The 16,848-nt window shown below is 36.7% G+C and overlaps 1 protein-coding gene and 1 pseudogene across 1 annotated transcript in view; both read right to left on the bottom strand.

Moving 5' to 3' along the window:
- Positions 1 to 431: 431 nt before the first annotated feature.
- Positions 432 to 4,996, bottom strand: LOC129020601 (keratin, type I cytoskeletal 18-like; annotated as a pseudogene).
- A 4,546-nt stretch (positions 4,997 to 9,542) lies between these two features.
- The window catches only part of LOC129020588 (zinc finger protein 85), a 31,728-nt gene continuing 24,422 nt past the window's right edge, over positions 9,543 to 16,848 (bottom strand). Inside the window, exon 4 of the mRNA XM_054465157.2 lies at positions 9,543 to 15,752. Coding sequence (XP_054321132.1) covers positions 14,194 to 15,752 — 1,559 coding nt within the window. The 3' untranslated portion in view covers positions 9,543 to 14,193. The remainder of the gene's footprint in view (positions 15,753 to 16,848) is intronic.

The following is a 16,848-nucleotide window of genomic DNA, read 5'->3' as shown; positions in this document are numbered from 1 at the left end:
ACATGGCAAAACCCCATCCCTACTACAAATACAAAAATTAACTGAGCATGGTGGCAGATGCCTGTAATCCCAGCTACTCAGAGGGCTGAGGCAGGAGAATTGCTTGAACCTGGGAGGCAGAGGTTGCAGTGAGCTGAATTCACGCCACTGCACTCAAGCCTGGGTGACAGAGCCAGACTCCGCCAAAAAAAAAAAAAAAAAAAAAATTATTTTCCTAATTTAGGAATTTAACATGATTTTCACAGCCTGACATTTTCAAAAATGGTTTATTCTAAAAGAGAAATGTGATTAAACTACTTTTTCCCCAAAAAGAGTAGAGTAACAAATTATAATCTAGTGTACAGTTAATAAATACAATATAAAGATATAGCCATTTATTTTAGTTGCATACTTGGGGATAAGACACTTTTTGGGCTATAAACCAAGGGCTTTCAGAGATATTAGCTCATAAAACGTGGGGCGACCTGGTATAAAAACATTCACCTCTATACTCAAAATGGACATAATTCTGTGTCTTTCACTCCTAATTTCAACTATTAACCCAGAACTGGAGAAATATAACATGCCATTATACCACAAAGCATTTTATTATTTTTATTTTGGATTCATGGGGGTATGTGGGCAGATTTGTAACATAAGTATACTGCATGATGTTGAAGTTTGGGCACTTAATAATTCCATTGTCCAAGCAGTGTACCTTGGCATTTTTTTTAAGAACTCCCAGCATTTATTGTTTCCATGTTCACCCAATGTTTAGCACCCAATTATAAGTGAGAACATGCAGTATCTGAAATACTTATATACAGTGCAATACTAAGAAACCACAGAAAAAGATGTTCTTTGAAGCAACATGGATGCAGCAGAAGGCCTTTATTCTTTTTTTTTTTTTGACCTTTGAACTTTTTATCGGCCTCCTGCTCCCCAAAGAGTACCCTGCTTCTGCTGGCTTAATGTCTCAGAATTTGGTGTCGTTGGTCTCAGACAGCACTTTGCCATCCATTCTCTGGTGGGTAGTGGTCTTTTTGATGGTTTGCATGGAGTTGCTTCTGTCCAGGGCATCACCAAGATTGAAATCCTCACCATCTTCCAGCAGGCAGAGGTAGTTGGCGATCTCAGCCTCCTGCTTGACTTTGATGTTCAGCAGGGCCTTGTACTCCTGGGCCTGGGTCTGTGCCAACTCTGACTACAGGTGCAGCAGGATCCCGTTGAGCTGCTCCATCTGCAGGGCGTAGTGGGCTTCCACCTCCCTCAGGCTGTCCTCCAAGCTGGCAGAAGGCCTTTATTCTAAGCAAATTAACAAAGAACATGAATCTAAGATTCATGGGTACCTACTTTAATTCTGTCTTTTTTTATGGTGAATAGTGCTGCAGTAAACATGTGAGTGCCTGTGTCTTTCTGGTAAAATAATTTCTTTTTCTTTGGGTATATACCCATTAATTTGATTAATGGGCCAAATAGCAATTCTATTTTTAGTTATTTGAGAAATCTTCAAACTGTGTTCTACAGGGGCTGAATTAATTTGCATTTCCACCAACAGTGTATACAGATTCTCTTTTCTCCACAACCTCAACATGTTTTCATTTTTGTTGCATTAACTTCTAAGGTGTTAGTTATAATTTTTTTCTAGAGCCCTGTGTCTAGAAGAGTACTTTCTACATGTTCTTCTAGGGTTTTAATAGCTTGAAGTCTCACAGTTAAGTCTTTAAACTATATTGAGATATATTATTTATATGGTGAGAGGTGGAGTTTTTTTCTTCTCCTGCATATGACCAACGAGTTTTCCCCGTATCATTTATTAGATAGGGAGTTATTTTCTTTTTATTTCCCCATCCAAATCTCACCTTGAATTGTAATAATCCCTACACGTCATTGGAGGGTCTGGGTGGGAGGTGATTAAATCATGGGGGTGGGGTTTTCCCATGCTGTTCTCTGGGTTGGGAATAAGTCTCTTAAGATCTGATGGTTTTATAAAAGGGAGTTCTTCTGCACATGCTTGCTCTTGCCTGCTGCCATGTCTTGCTTTCCCTTTGGCTTTCATCATGAATGTGAGGCCTCCCCAGTCATATGGAACTGTGTCAATTAAACCTTTCTTTTATAAATTACCCAGTCTCAGGTGTGTCTTTATTAGCAGCATAAAAATGGACCAATATAGTCTGTATGTGTATTTTTGTACCAGAACCATGTTATACTGATTACTGTAGCTTGTAGCACAGTTAGAAGTCAGGTAATTTGAGGCCTCCAGATTTTATTTTGTTTGTTTGTTTAATGTTGCCTTGGCTATTCTGGCTTTTTTTATTCTTCCATATAAATTTTAGAATAGCTTTTTTCCCTATTTCTACAAAAATGGCACTGACAGTTTGATAGGAATAAAAATCTGCAGGTTGCTTTAAGTGGCATGGACATTTTAATTATATGAAATTTTCAAATTCATGAGCATGAAATGCTTTTCCATGTATTTGTGTTTTGTCTGATTTCTTTCAGCAGTGTTTTTTTTGTTTTCTTTGTTGAGATATTTTACCTCCTTCATTTAATGTATTCCTAAGTATGTTGTTTTTTGTTTGTGGCTATCCTAAATAGAATTCTGTTCTTTTATTTTTTACCTCTGAACTTTTTATTGGCCTCCTGCTCCCCAAAGGGTACCCTGCTTCTGCTGGCTTAATGTCTCAGAACTTTGGTGTTGTTAGTCTCAGACACCACTTTGCCATCCACTATCTGGTGGGTGGTGGTCTTTTGGATGGTTTGCTTGGAGTTGCTGCTGTCCAGGGCATCACCAAGATTGAAGTCCTCGCCATCTTCCAGCAGGCAGCGGTAGGTGGCGATCTCAGCCTCCTGCTTGACTTTGATGTTCAGCGGGGCCTTGTACTCCTGGGCCTGGCACTGCCCCTCTGCCCGGGTCTGTGCCAGCTCTGACTCCAAGTGCAGCAGGATCCTGTTGATCTGCTCCATCTGCAGGGCTTAACATGCCTCCACCTCCCTCAGGCTGTTCTCCAAGCTGCCCTTCAGATTTCTCATTGAGTCCAGGTCAATCTTCAAGGACTGGACTGTACATCTAAGCTCTGTGAGCATCATCTCAGCAGCTACAACCTTGGTGGACTGCGTGGTGACCACTACAGTGCTCTCCTCAATCTGCTGAGACTGGTACTTGTCCAGCTCCTCTCGGTTCTTCAGAGCCAGCTCGTCGTATTGGGCCTGGATGTCTGCCATGATCTTGGCAAGGTCCCGAGCTTTGGGGGCAACTACCTCCCTGGTCAACCCAGAGCTGTCAACCTGGGCTTGTAGTCCTTTTACTTCCTCTTTGTGGTTCTTCTTCATAAAGAGCAGTTCCTCCCTGAGAGCCTTGATCTCTGTCTCCAACTGCAACCGAGTGACATTGGTGTCATCAGTGACTTTGCGAAGCCCATGGATGTCGCTCTCCACAGACTGGCACACAGCCAGCTCTGTCTCACACTTGGCTCTAAAGTCATCAGCAGCAAGACGGACTGAAGGGGGCCAGCCCCTCCACACCTGTGGGTATTTCTCATCAGGTGGGATGAGAGACAGAGAAAAGAAATACGACACAGAGACAAAGTATAGAGAAAGAACAGTGGGCCCAGGGGACAGGTGCTCAGCATACGGAGGACCCGCACCAGCGCCAGCCTCTGAGTTCCCTCAGTATTTATTGATCATTATTTTCACTATCTTAGTGAGGGGAGTGTAGCAGGGCAGCAGGTGGGGAGAAAGTCAGCAGGGAAACATGTGAGCAAAGGAAGCTGTTATAAGTTCATGGAAAAGTACTGTGTCCAGATGTGCACATAGGCTAGATTTATGTTTCTCTTTACCCAAACATCTCAGTGTAGCAAACAGCAACAGAGCAGTACTGCTGCCAGCATATCTTGCCTCCAGCCACAAGGCGGTTGTCTCCTATCTCAGAAGAGAACAAATGAGAATGGCCAGCTTTACACTGAGACATTCCATTCCCAGGGACGAGCAGGAGACAGATACCTTCCTCTCATCTCAACTGCAAAGAGGCCTCCCTCTTTCAGTACTCCTCCTCAGCACAGATCTTTTACAGGTGTCAGGCTGGGGGATGGTAAGGTCTTTCCTTTCCCATGAGGCCATATCTCAGGCTGTCTCAGTGGGGGGAAACCTTGGACAATACCCAGGCTTTCTTGGGCAGAGGTCACGGCAGCTTTCCACAGTGCATCGTGTCCCTGGTTAATCCAGAATGGAGAATGGTGATGACTTTTACTAAGCATACTACCTGCAAACATATTGTTAACAAGGCACATCCTGCACAGCCCTAAATCCATTAAACTTTGATTCATTACAGCACATGTTTCTGTGAGCACAGGGTTGGGGCTAAAGTTACAGGTTAACAGCATCTCAAAGCAGAAGCAATTTTTCTTAGTACAGATCAAAATGGAGTTTCTTATATCTTGCTTTTCTACATAGACACAGTAACAATCTGATCTCTTTCTTTTCCCCACAACGGACATTGTTGATCTGCAGAATGATGTGGGCATTGTCCACAGTATTTGTGAAGATCTGAGCCCTCAGGTCCTTGATGGCCTTGAAGTAATGGCTTGTCTCTGACCTGGGGTCCCATCTTCTCCAGGTGCTCCCGGGTTTTGCTCTCCACCTTCTGGTTCTTGGTCCTCAGGCTCCTCACTCTGTCCAAGTAGGAAATCAGGGAGTAGTTCAGGCTTTGCACGGTCTTCTCATTCTGGATGCCTCCCATTCCTGTCAGACTCCCGGCTATCCCTGCAGACAGGCCCCTGGACCCCATGCCGCCTCGGAAGCAGTGAGGCAGGACACAGAGATCCTGGAACTAGAAACCCCATGCCTGCATAGATGATGGCTGTGCTGCTGACCGGCCAGGCACCTGGACAGAGCCCAGGGACCGGTAGTTGGTGAAGAAGGTGGAGAGAATGGTGAAGCTCATGCTGTCCAGGGAGGAGAGCGAGAGGACAGGACTCAGGCTTTGTTGCTGACCAGAACTGTGTTTTTCATTTTTTTCTCAGCTTGAGTGTTATTCATGTACAGAAATGCTACTCATTTGTGTATGTTAATTTTGTATCCTGAGACTTTGCTTAAGTCACTTTTTAGGCTTAGGGGTCTTTTTGTGACCTCTCCAAAGTTTCCCAGGTAGAGAATTATATCATCTGTGAGAATAATTTGACTTTCTCTTTTCTTATTTAGATCCCTTTTATTTCTTTATCTTGTTTAATTGCTCTAGCTAGGACTTCCAGAACTATGTTGAATGCAGGTGTTTACAGTGGATATTCTTGTCTTATTTTTATTCGTATGGAGAGTTCATCCAGCTTTTGCCTGTTCAGTATTATTTCAGCTGAAGATTTGTCACAGATGGCTTTACTATTTTGAGATATTTCTTTAATACCTAGTTTGTTGAGAATATTTTTATAAATATTGGATTTTTTGAATGCTTTTTCTGTATCTATTGTGATAGTCATGTTTGCTTTTAATCATCTTTACTTGATGAATCACATTTATTGTCTTGTATATGGTGAAACATCCTTGCATTCATGAAGTAAAGCTCCCATGATTGTGGTAAAATAACTTTTTGATTTGATTATGAACTCAACTTGCTAGTATTTTATGGAGAATTTTTGTTTTAATGATCACCCAAAATATTGGCCTATAGTTTTTGTTGTTGTTGTTTTGTCTTCACTAGATTTTGGTATCAAGGTGATACTGGTTTTATATAAACAGTTAGGAAGAAATCCCACCTTGATTTTTGGAGTACATTCAGAGGATTAGTACGGCCTCATCTTTGTATATGTGGTAGAATTTAGCTGTGAATTCATCTGATCTAGGGGTATTCATGGTTTGTGGGTTTTCTATTACCAATGTATATATTTCTATTACTAATGAATGATTTCTATTACTATAATGTATAATTATAATGTATAATGTAAAATATAATGTATAATTTCTATTGCTAAATGTATAATTTCATTATACATTTTATTATTTTTGCTGTGTTCAAGATTTTTGCTTCTTTCTGGTTCAATCTTGAGAGGTTGTGTGTATTCAGGAGTTTATTTTCTGTAAATTTTTTAGTTTGCATGCATGGAGATGTTCATAGTAGTCTCTGAGGATGTTTTGTATTTATGTCGAGTTAGTTGTGATTTCACAACTTTAACATTTAAATAGATGCAGAACAAAAGTTTGACACATTCCCTAATGATAAATCTCTGAAAAAAATTAAGTATAGGACAAATGCACCTGAAGCCAATAAATGCCACATATAACAAAAAAGTGCATAGGAAACAGCATACTAAACAGGGAAAAGGTAAACTTTTACTCTGAAAGCTAGAACAAGACAAGGATGCCCATTTTCTTCAGTCTTGCTAAACATAGTACGAAATGTCCGAGACAGAGAAATTAGAGAATAAAATCAAAGGCATCCAGATTGGAAAAAGAAGTTAAATTATTACTATTTGTAGAAGACATAATCTTAAGTATAGAAAAGCCTGAGACTTTACTAAGAACTACTAGAAACTAATAAACAAATTCATTAAATTTACAGAATAAAAAATCCACATGCAGAAGTCAGTAGCATTTTTGTAAACAATTAACTATCTCAAAATAAAATTAAAAAACAATCCTATCTACAATAACTGTGGTAACTATACTTTGAGATAAATGTAACCAAAAAGTTGAAACCTTACATTATAATCTAAAGAATATTAAAGTAATAATTAATACACAATTGAAAAATATTTATGAATTGGCATTAATATTGTTAAATATCTGCATTATACAAAATGATCTACAAATATAATGCAACTTCTATCAAAATACCAGCAACAAACTTCATAGGAATTAAGAAATATATATTTAAAATTTATATGGTACCACAGAAGACCCTGAGTAGCAAAAGCAATCAAACAAAACAAAAAAGCCTGAACCTATTACCCTACCTGGCTTTGAAATATGCTACAAAGCTATAGTAACCAAAACAGTATGGTACTTCAATAAAAAAAGACACATAGGCCAATGGAGCAGAAGAGAGAAATGAGAAATATATTCATGTACTTACAGCTGATTATATTAACAGGTGACAATCTTTTAGGGAAATGACAGTATCTTCAATAGATGGTGTTGAGAAAACTTTATAGCCACATGCAGAGCAATAAAATGAGACCCTCATCTCACACCATATATAAAAATCAACTTAAAATAAATTAGATATTTAAATGTAAGGCTTGAAACTCTGAAACTACTAAAAAAAATACACAGTGAAAGCCCCATAACATTGGTCTGGGCAGTGACTTTCTAAAATGTAACCTCAGAATCCCAGGGAACCAAAGAAAAAATAGAGGAGTCAGATTAATTCAAATTAAAAAGTTGCTGCACAGAATCTGATACAATCAACAGGATGAGAAGACTAAAAAATGGGAGAAAATATGTGCAAATTATACATGTGACAAGGGTTTAATATTAAAATATATAAGAAACTCAATTATAGAATAAAAACAAACAATATTAAAAATGAGTTGAGCTTAAATATTTTTCAAAAAAGACACACTTACAGGCAAGAGATATAAAAAATACTCAATATCAATTATTACCAGGAAAAGCAAAGCAAAAAAAAAAAAAAGAAAAAAAGAAAAAAACTATGATATCAACTCACTTCTGTTAGAATAACTCTTATTTAAAAAAAAAAAAAATTAGTAAAGGTGTGAAGATAAAGGAATGCTTGGGGGCCGGGTGCTCACGCCTGTAATCCCAGCACTTTGGGAGGCTGAGGTGGGTAGATCACAAGGTCAGGAGATTGAGACCATCTTGGCTAACACGGTGAAACCCCTACTAAAAATACAAAAAATTAGCTGGGCGTAGTGGCGGGTGCCTGTAGTCCCAGCTACTCGGGAGGCTGAGGCAAGAGAATGGCGTGAACCTGGGAGGTGGAGCTTGCAGTGAGCCGAGATTGCACCACTGCACTCCAGCCTGGGTGACAGAGCGAGACTCCATCTCAAAAAAAAAAAAAAAAAAAGAAAAAGAAAAAAAAGAATGCTTGCACATTGTTTGCTTGAATGTAAATGAGAACAGACATTATAAAAAACAAAATAGGCTGGGCAAAGTGGCTCATGCCTGTAATCCCAGCACCTTGGGAAGCTGAGGCAGGTGGATCACCTGAGGTTCGGAGTTCGAGACCAGCCTGACCAACATGGAGAAACTCTGTCTCTACTAAAAATACAAAATTAGCCAAGTGTAGTAGCACATGCCTGTGATCCCAGCTACTGGGGAGGCTGAGGGAGGAGAATCGCTTGAACCTGGGAGGCAGAGGTTGCAGTAAGCTGAGATCACGCCATTGCACTCCAGCCTGGCAACAAGAGTGAAACTCCATCTCAAAACAAACAAACAAAAATAAATAAATAATAGAGAAGTCTCAAAAAATTTAAAATAAAACTATAACACAGCAATTGTAATATTGGACATATATCCAAAACAAATAAAATCAGAGTAAAAAAACGTTTGCACTTCTATGTTGTTTGCAACACTCTTTACAACTGTCAAAACATAAGAGTCAACAGTTCAACATCGAATGAGTAAATAAAGACAATATAGTAGGCTGGGTGCAGTGGCTCATGCCTGTAATCTCAGCACTTTGGGAGGCCAAGGCGGGTGGATCACTTGTCAGGAGTTCAAGACCAGCTTGGCCAATATGGTGAAAACTCATCTCTACTAAAAATATAAAAGTTAGCTGGGGGGAGGTTGCAGTGAGCCGAGATCGCACCACTGCACTCCAGCCTGGGCTACAGAGCAAGACTCCGTCTCAAAAAGAAAAAAAAAAAAAGTATGATATATGTAAACAATGGAATACTACTTATCTTCAAAAAAGAAAATTCTATTATTTTCAGTCGGATTGATGAACCTGGAGGACATTACATTACCTGAAATAAGTCAGGCACATAAAGATTATTATTATTTTTGTGACGGAGTCTTGCTCTGTCGCCCAGGCTGGAGCGCAGTGGCACAATCTCGGCTTATTGCAACTTCCGCCTCCCAGGTTCAAGTGATTCTCCCGCCTCAGCTGGGACTACAGGCGCCCGCCACCATGCCCAGCTAATGTTTGTATTTTTAGTAGATGGGGTTTCATCACATTGGCCGTGCTGGTCTCAAACTCCTGACTTTGTGATCTGCCCGCCTTGGCCTCCCAAAGAGCTGGGATTACAGACGTGAACCACCGCACCCGGCCCAGAAGGATTATTTTGTAATTTTAGTACAAATGGATCCTAAAAAAACGTAATCTCATCGAAGTAGAAAGTAAAATGGTGACCACCAGATACCAAGGTATTTAGAAGGGGGGTTTGGAAAGATGTCAGTCAAAAAATACATAATTATACTTGAATAGGAGAAATAATTTCAAAAGATTTTTTGTACAGTATGGTGACTATAGTTCATAATAATGTATTTTTGAAAAGTGCTAAGACTGTGTCACTTGCTCTCACCACAGAAAATGTTAACTATGTGAGGTAAAGCCTTAATTACCTAGAATTAAACATCTGACAATGTATACACATTTCAAAATTCATATCTTACAGAATAAATATTTATTTACTACAGATAATAACTGCATAAAAACATTTGGTCTCATGACTGGCCACTCTTCGAACACACTAAACAAGTTTGTGAGCAAACTAATAGGATATGTTTCAATCCAAAAGCCGCCATGATCTCCACGTTTTCCAGAGAAAATGATCAAGAAGTTGGCTACAGTTATGTGACTAAGAATAGAAACTCTAGACTGAACTTCACCCACTAAAAAAATTATATAAGACTGAGAAATTTTTTCAAATTGTAATATCAATATAAAAAAGAAATATTATTCCAAATTTTAAATCCACAGAGGTCATCTTATTATTTTACAAACTTTAACATTCACACTTAAAAATAGAAGATTCTGCATGGAAATGTTAAGTTGTGCTATATCATAGAAAATTAAATTTAAAAAATTTCACTTACCATTAGCTCTCTTAAAAATTTAATTTCTGAGATATATTTTTTAGCAAATATTTGCCACACTTTGTGTAAGACTTTTTTCTTTTACAAGCAGAAAAAAAGAACACTAACTGACTTATTCCTCTCACCTGTGGATACTGAATGCCTTTTATCTTAATTAACTGATCTGAAAGTTGTATTGATAAGCAAACTCTCCAGTTAAAACTAATTTTTTAGTACATTTAAAAAAATACCAACTTTCTCATCAAAACTTACAAAGTACCATGTAAAATGACATGGCATAAAGACAACAATGAGAAAACCACAGATATAATACAGAAAAAGAAAGAAAAGGGCTGTGATGCATACATAGCTGGAATACACATAATAAAACAAAAGATACTTAGAAAATAAAGGAAGCAGAATTTCTCTTTAAATTCAGCAAGAGTCAGCTTTGTAGCCTGGAAAAAATGTCTTCTTAACATGAAGAATCAATATTATTTTTTCACCATTGATATTTTCCATCTCTGACTTGAAGTTACAAACTAACTTCAGCAGGAATATTTATAGCTTGTTATGCAGCATCTGTTACACAGCAGGCACTGTCATGTTTGTTTGCTATATTTATATATAAAAACATCCTCATGACTTATAAAGCATCCTTAGTACTTACCGGAAAAAAAATTGGCTCAATAAATAAATATAGTTATTTCAATTATAAAAAGTGAAAAGAACAACAACTAAAGCAGGTTTAGAGTTCTCCAATTAAAAGAACAAATGAAATGTTCTAAGAAAATAAAATATAACGATACACTAATTTTGGAATAACATCTAAACATTATTTTGTGTGCACTACTAAATTTTATAAAAGCATTATAATCCCTGACAAGCTCACATAATAATGCCTCAGAAACTATAAAAAAATTATAAAAAACAAGAAAATTATAGGTCCAGCATGAGTACCAGCCAAGTCAAAACAAAATATTTGCATGGGAATATTCTTAACCATAAGCCATAAGATATTACAATAACACAAAGCAGAGAGTATACATTTGTTTTCAGCATTTTTGAGGTATTCAGTTTTCTAGTAAACTAGTTACCTTATTATTATTTTTTTGAGATGAGTATTACTCTTTCACCCAGGCTGGAGTGCAGTGGCAAAATCTCAGTTCACTGCAACCTCCGCATCCTGGGTTCAAGCAATTCTCCTCTCTCAGCCTCCTAACTGGGACTAGAGGTGCACACCACCATACCCAGGTAATTTTTGTATTTTTAGTAGAGATGAGGTTTCACTATATTGGTCAGGCTGATCTCGAACTCTGGACCTCAGGTGATCCACCCGCCTCAGCCTCCCAAAGTAATGGGATTACAGGCATGAGACACTGCACACAGCCAATTAGTTACCTTATTAAGATGATTTGTTTTGTTCCAATATTGCTCTTTTCTTCTGAATATAGGTACAAATTCATATGCACAAAAACACACAGACTTTATAATTTTCTTACCCCTAAGGTTTATCTTTAGAGTAATATGTGTATATTTACCTCTGTAAATAAAAATTAAGAGTCTGTATGTGTTTGCAGGCAGAGAAGCCAGGTTTAAAGAAAAATATTAACAAATTTTTAAATGTTTATTCAGAATTCAGAAATGTATGGATTTTATTAATACTTCTATACAATTCTTATTATGACCATAAAATAAAATTATGACCAAAATCTTGCCACTTGCCAAAGTGGCCAGAAGGAAGTAGACATTCCATGCAAATTGGTTACTGTAACCAATAACAATTGCACATTTCAAAATAACTAAATGTGTAGAATAGGTTTGTAATACAAAGGGTAAATGCTGGAGGTGATGGATACTTCACTTACCCTGATGTGATTGTTACATATTATATGCCTGTATCAAAATATTCTATATATGGCATAAATATATACACATACTATGTACCCGCCAAAATTAAAAAAAAAAAATAAGTTCATATAAGAAAAACGAATAAAAATTTTACCTACAAGAACAATATTCTTTAACCTATTTGCAGTTTAAAGCCACTGGCAAAAGAGATGTTAGTTCATTATGTTACCAAATTACACAGTGTAACCATCTTTTAACTACATTCTTGAGTAAGGTAGATAGGTTAAACTTAGTGGCATCGTAAAACATCATTGAATGCACAATGGTCATAATGTTAAAAAAAGTTTAATTAAAAAACTAAGTTTAAATGTAATCTGAAAATTTAAAAATGTACTGCATTTTATTACATAGAACTATAATTAGTAAAATAATATATTACTAATTTTAGCTAAAATTAAAAATGTTTTTCATTCACTATAATGCAGAATATTACTCTGAACAACTACCTCATATATCACTCAATGATTATGTTAACCACAAAGAGCCCCACCACTTAGAGTTTCATCATGCATCTTACATTTTAATGTTCTTATTCTTTTTTGTTTTTGAGATGGAGTCTCACCCTGTCACCCAGGCTGGAGCATACATAAGAATGGTGTACTTTTTTGTTTTTTTTTTTTTGAGACGGAGTCTTGCTCTGTTGCCCAGGGCGTGCCCTCGGCTCACTGCAACCTCCGCCTTTTGGGTTCAAGTGATTCTCCTGCCTCAGCTTCCCGAGTAGCTGGGATTACAGGTGCGCGCCACAGTGCACAGCTAATTTTTGTAGTTTTTAGTAGATGGGGTTTCACCATATTGGCCAGGCTGGTCTCGAACTCCTGACCTCATGATCTGCCTGTCTCGGCTTCCCAAAGTGCTGGGATTACAGGTGTGAGACAATGCGCCCAGCCTAATGTTCTTATTCTTTAATAGAAAAGGTCATAAATAATGACCACCTAATAAAAAAACTCATATCTTTGATGTAGCAACCACTGATCACATGCTTTCACATGTGAATATAATAGCAGTGAAGAAGAAACAGCATGAAGTAATTTGAAAGTTGAATTACATGATTATTTGTTTTTCAAAAAACCTGTAATATTTTTAAGGAAAAAAGTATACTTTGAATGTAATTAAAACTCTGCAAAAAATGTCCTACTTCTTTTAAAGTTACATACAAATAATTTATCCACCAAATTTAGTTTTGGATTATTTTCTATACCCAGCACTCTGATTTAGTGTAGTGTCTGAAGTGCCAGCACCTTAGATATTTCTACTGTGAACCCTCTGATATTTACATGAACTTAATTTTGGATTAAATATATTTTTATATCTACTGCATCTGCAAAAATATATTTTAGTATGAATCCTCTGCTGCTTTTTAAGCTGTAGTTTTTGAAAAGGTTTTTCAAAATTTGTTACATTTGCAGGGTTTTTCTCAAATATAAATTCTCTGATGTTGGCCAGGTGTGGTGGCTCATGCCTGTAATCCCAGCACTTTGGGAGGCTGAGGCGGGCAGATCACCTGAGGTCAGGAGTTTGAGACCAGCCTTACCAACCTGGAGAAACCCCGTCTCTTCCAAAAATACAAAATTATCCAGGCTTGGTGGCACATGCCTGTACTCCCAGTTACTCGGGAGGCTGAAGCAGGAGAATTGTTTGAACCCAGGAGGTGGTGGTTGCGGCGAGCCGAGTTCACACCATAGCACTCTAGCCTTGATAACAAGAGCGAAACTCCGTCTCAAAAAAGAAAAAAAAAAATTCTTTGATGTTAAACAAAGTTTAAGCAACTGCTTCAGGGGTTTCCTCTAGTACAAAATCTGTATAATAAGATTTGTGGTACAAGTAAAGGTACTACAACCCTCTTTAAATTTGCAATGTTTGCCTTCAAAATGATTACTCTTTCTCACATTAAAGGCTTATATTTTCTGAATGCTCTTTTGACAGTAATTGCATTTATAATGCTTTTATTAAGTACTTTCTGATGCTGAGTAACATGTAAGTAGATATTAATGGCTTTTCCACATTCTTTATATTTGTATAATTTTTCTCAACTAAAAATTCTTTTCTGTGCAATAAGGTGTGAGCATAAATTAAGTTTTGCCACATTGTTTGCACTTGTAGTTTGTTCCAGTATGAATTATCTTACCTAAAATAAAGTGTGACAACCATTTAAAGACTTGCCACATTCTTCACATTTTTAGAATTTCTCACCAGTATGATTACTTTCATGCTTATAAGTTTGAGGTGTTGTCAAAATTATTGTCACTTCTTTCAGGTTAGTAGAGTTTCTCTCCAGTATAAATTTTCTTATGTTTAGTAAGACTTGTGAATTGGTTAAAAGCTTTGCGCTAATTTTCACATTTGTAATTTTTCTCCGGTATGAATTATCTTATGTTTAGTAAGGACTGAAGACCATTTAAAAGCTTTGTCACATTCTTCACATTTGTAAGGTTTTTCTCCAGTATGAATTCTCTTATGTTTAGTAAGGTTTGAGGACTGGTTAAAGGCTTTGCCACATTCTTCACATGTGTAGGGTTTCTCTCCAGTATGAATTTTCTTATGTTTAGTAAGTTTTGAGGACTGGTTAAAAGCTTTGCCACATTCTTCACATTTGTATGGTTTCTCTCCAGTATGAATTATCTTATGGATAGTAAGGGTTGAGGGCCATTTAAAACCTTTGCCACATTCTTCACATTTGTAAGGTTTCTCTTCAGTATGACTTTTCTTATGTCTAGTAAGATTTGAGGACTGGTTAAAAGCTTTGCCACATTTTTCACATTCATAGGGTTTCTCTCCAGTATGAATTTTCTTATGTTCAGTAAGTTTTGAGGATTGGTTAAAAGCTTTTCCACATTCTTTACATTTGTAGGGCTTCTCTCCAGTATGAATTATCTTATGTTTAGTAAGGGTTGAAGAGTGTTTAAAAGCTTTGCCACATTCTTTACATTTGTAGGGTTTCTCTCCAGTATGAATTATCTTATGTGTAGTTAGGTGTGAGAAATGATTAAAGGCTTTTCCGCATTTTTCACATTTGTAGGGTTTCTCTCCAGTATGAATTATCTCATGGGTAGTAAGGTGTGCAGACTGGTTAAAGGCTTTTCCACATTTTTTACATTTGTAGGGTTTCTCTCCGGTATGAATTATCTTATGTGTAGTAAGGTTTGAGGACTGCTTAAAGGCTTTGCCACATTTTTCACATTTGTAGGGTTTCTCTCCAGTATGAATTTTTCTATGGGTAGTAAGGGTTGAAGATCGGTTAAAAGCTTTACCACATTCTTTACATTTGTAGGGTTTCTCTCCAGTATGAATTATCTTATGGGTAGTAAGAGTTGAGGATCGGTTAAAAGTTTTGCCACATTCTTCACATTTGTAGGGTTTCTCTCCAGTATGAATTTTCTTATGTTTAATAAGGTTTGAGGACTGGTTAAAGGCTTTACCACATTCTTCACATTTGTAGGGTTTCTCTCCCGTATGAATTCTCTTATGTTTAGTAAGGGTTGAGGACCAGTTAAAGGCTTTTCCACATTCTTCACATTTGTAGAAATTTACTCTAGTATGAATTCTGCTATGTTCAGTTAGGCATGAAATCATGCGAAATGATTTGCCACATTCTCTACATTTGAAAGGTTTCCTTTTAGTATGTCTTATCTTAGGTCTGTTTGAATTTGAAAATTTATGAATGACTTTTACATATTTATCACACTGAAATATTTTGCTCTGGGTAGCTGCGAGGCATTGGTAAAGTCCATTATAACCTCCTTTGTGCATCTTACACTCATCCACACTTTCACAGCCTTTTCTTAATGGTAAATTCTCATGTCTACATTTTCCATATCTTTTCAGTGTCGCTTTTTGGAAAGAATCTTTTATATTCTGCTCTGGCCAAAGGTCTTGGGCAAAATGAGAACACATAACTGAAAGAAATAAAAATGACAAATTAATGCACTTGCTAGACTTAGATGAAGATAGTTTACAAATGTAACATATAAAACTAAACAAACTACATTAAGATGGCATAGCAAAATACCATAGGCCCTAAATCCTTCATAGACATATAAATGTAATGAAAACATACTGACCAAAATACATTGGTGGAAAATTTATAAATGAGTTAAGTGAGTACGGGCCCCAGGTGAGCATAATGCAAAGAGCCACATAGGAAAAAAAAAGTTTGTTACATTTACAACACAGCTCTTTCGGCTGCCCAATGTAACACAGTGCCTTTAGAAGTAAATTGGCAACTCTTGGTTTCTTTTATAAAAGACAAGAAAAATGGCAGCAAAAACATTTCTATTTCTGGTTTCTAGGGACTTTTCCAGACACTGGTTTCTGTATTGAAAGAAATGATATACATTGGAATGGCAGTTTGAGTCTGCTGAGATCAAAGGTAAATGCTATAGCAGCAAAGAGACTGCAATACTATAGGCAGGAAATAGTTGTAGCAAATGATTACTGACTATTAAGAAGAAACATGAACAAACTCCTTTAACTAAAAAAACCTAAAAAATTTCAGACAAGACACATCCTAAGAACATGTTAGAGAAACTCTCAGAATCTCTATCCAAGACAACTGGTTTCAGACTATGCCAGGACAGAGCTATATTATAAAGATTGTTACAGGTAGTTTGTTTTTAATGTGTAAATTTCAATGAAAGATTACAATGTATATAAAATATTAGGGCAATATAGCCCCATCAGAAATATAAAAATTTCAGGAAGCTATCATTAAAAATAAACATATACAAATTAGTTTTAAAAACTTGAATAATATTCAATGAGGAAAATAGAAACACAGACAACTATTGAAAATCAGAAGAATGAGGATAACAACAAAAATATTAAAAATATCAAAAAACAGAAATTGTGGAGGTGAAAAATATAAAAATAATTTAATATAAGAAAAAATGATGTAAAAATGAAGAAGCTCAACAAACTAGAATACACACAAAGATATTTATAACAAACACATACATGAGTGGAATTTCAAGTCACAAAGTAGAGAATCCTGAA

The sequence above is a fragment of the Pongo pygmaeus genome, chromosome 20 (assembly GCF_028885625.2).
Source record: "Pongo pygmaeus isolate AG05252 chromosome 20, NHGRI_mPonPyg2-v2.0_pri, whole genome shotgun sequence".
NCBI classification, from domain to species: Eukaryota; Metazoa; Chordata; class Mammalia; order Primates; family Hominidae; genus Pongo; species Pongo pygmaeus.
This window is presented reverse-complemented; position numbering and strand designations above follow the sequence as displayed.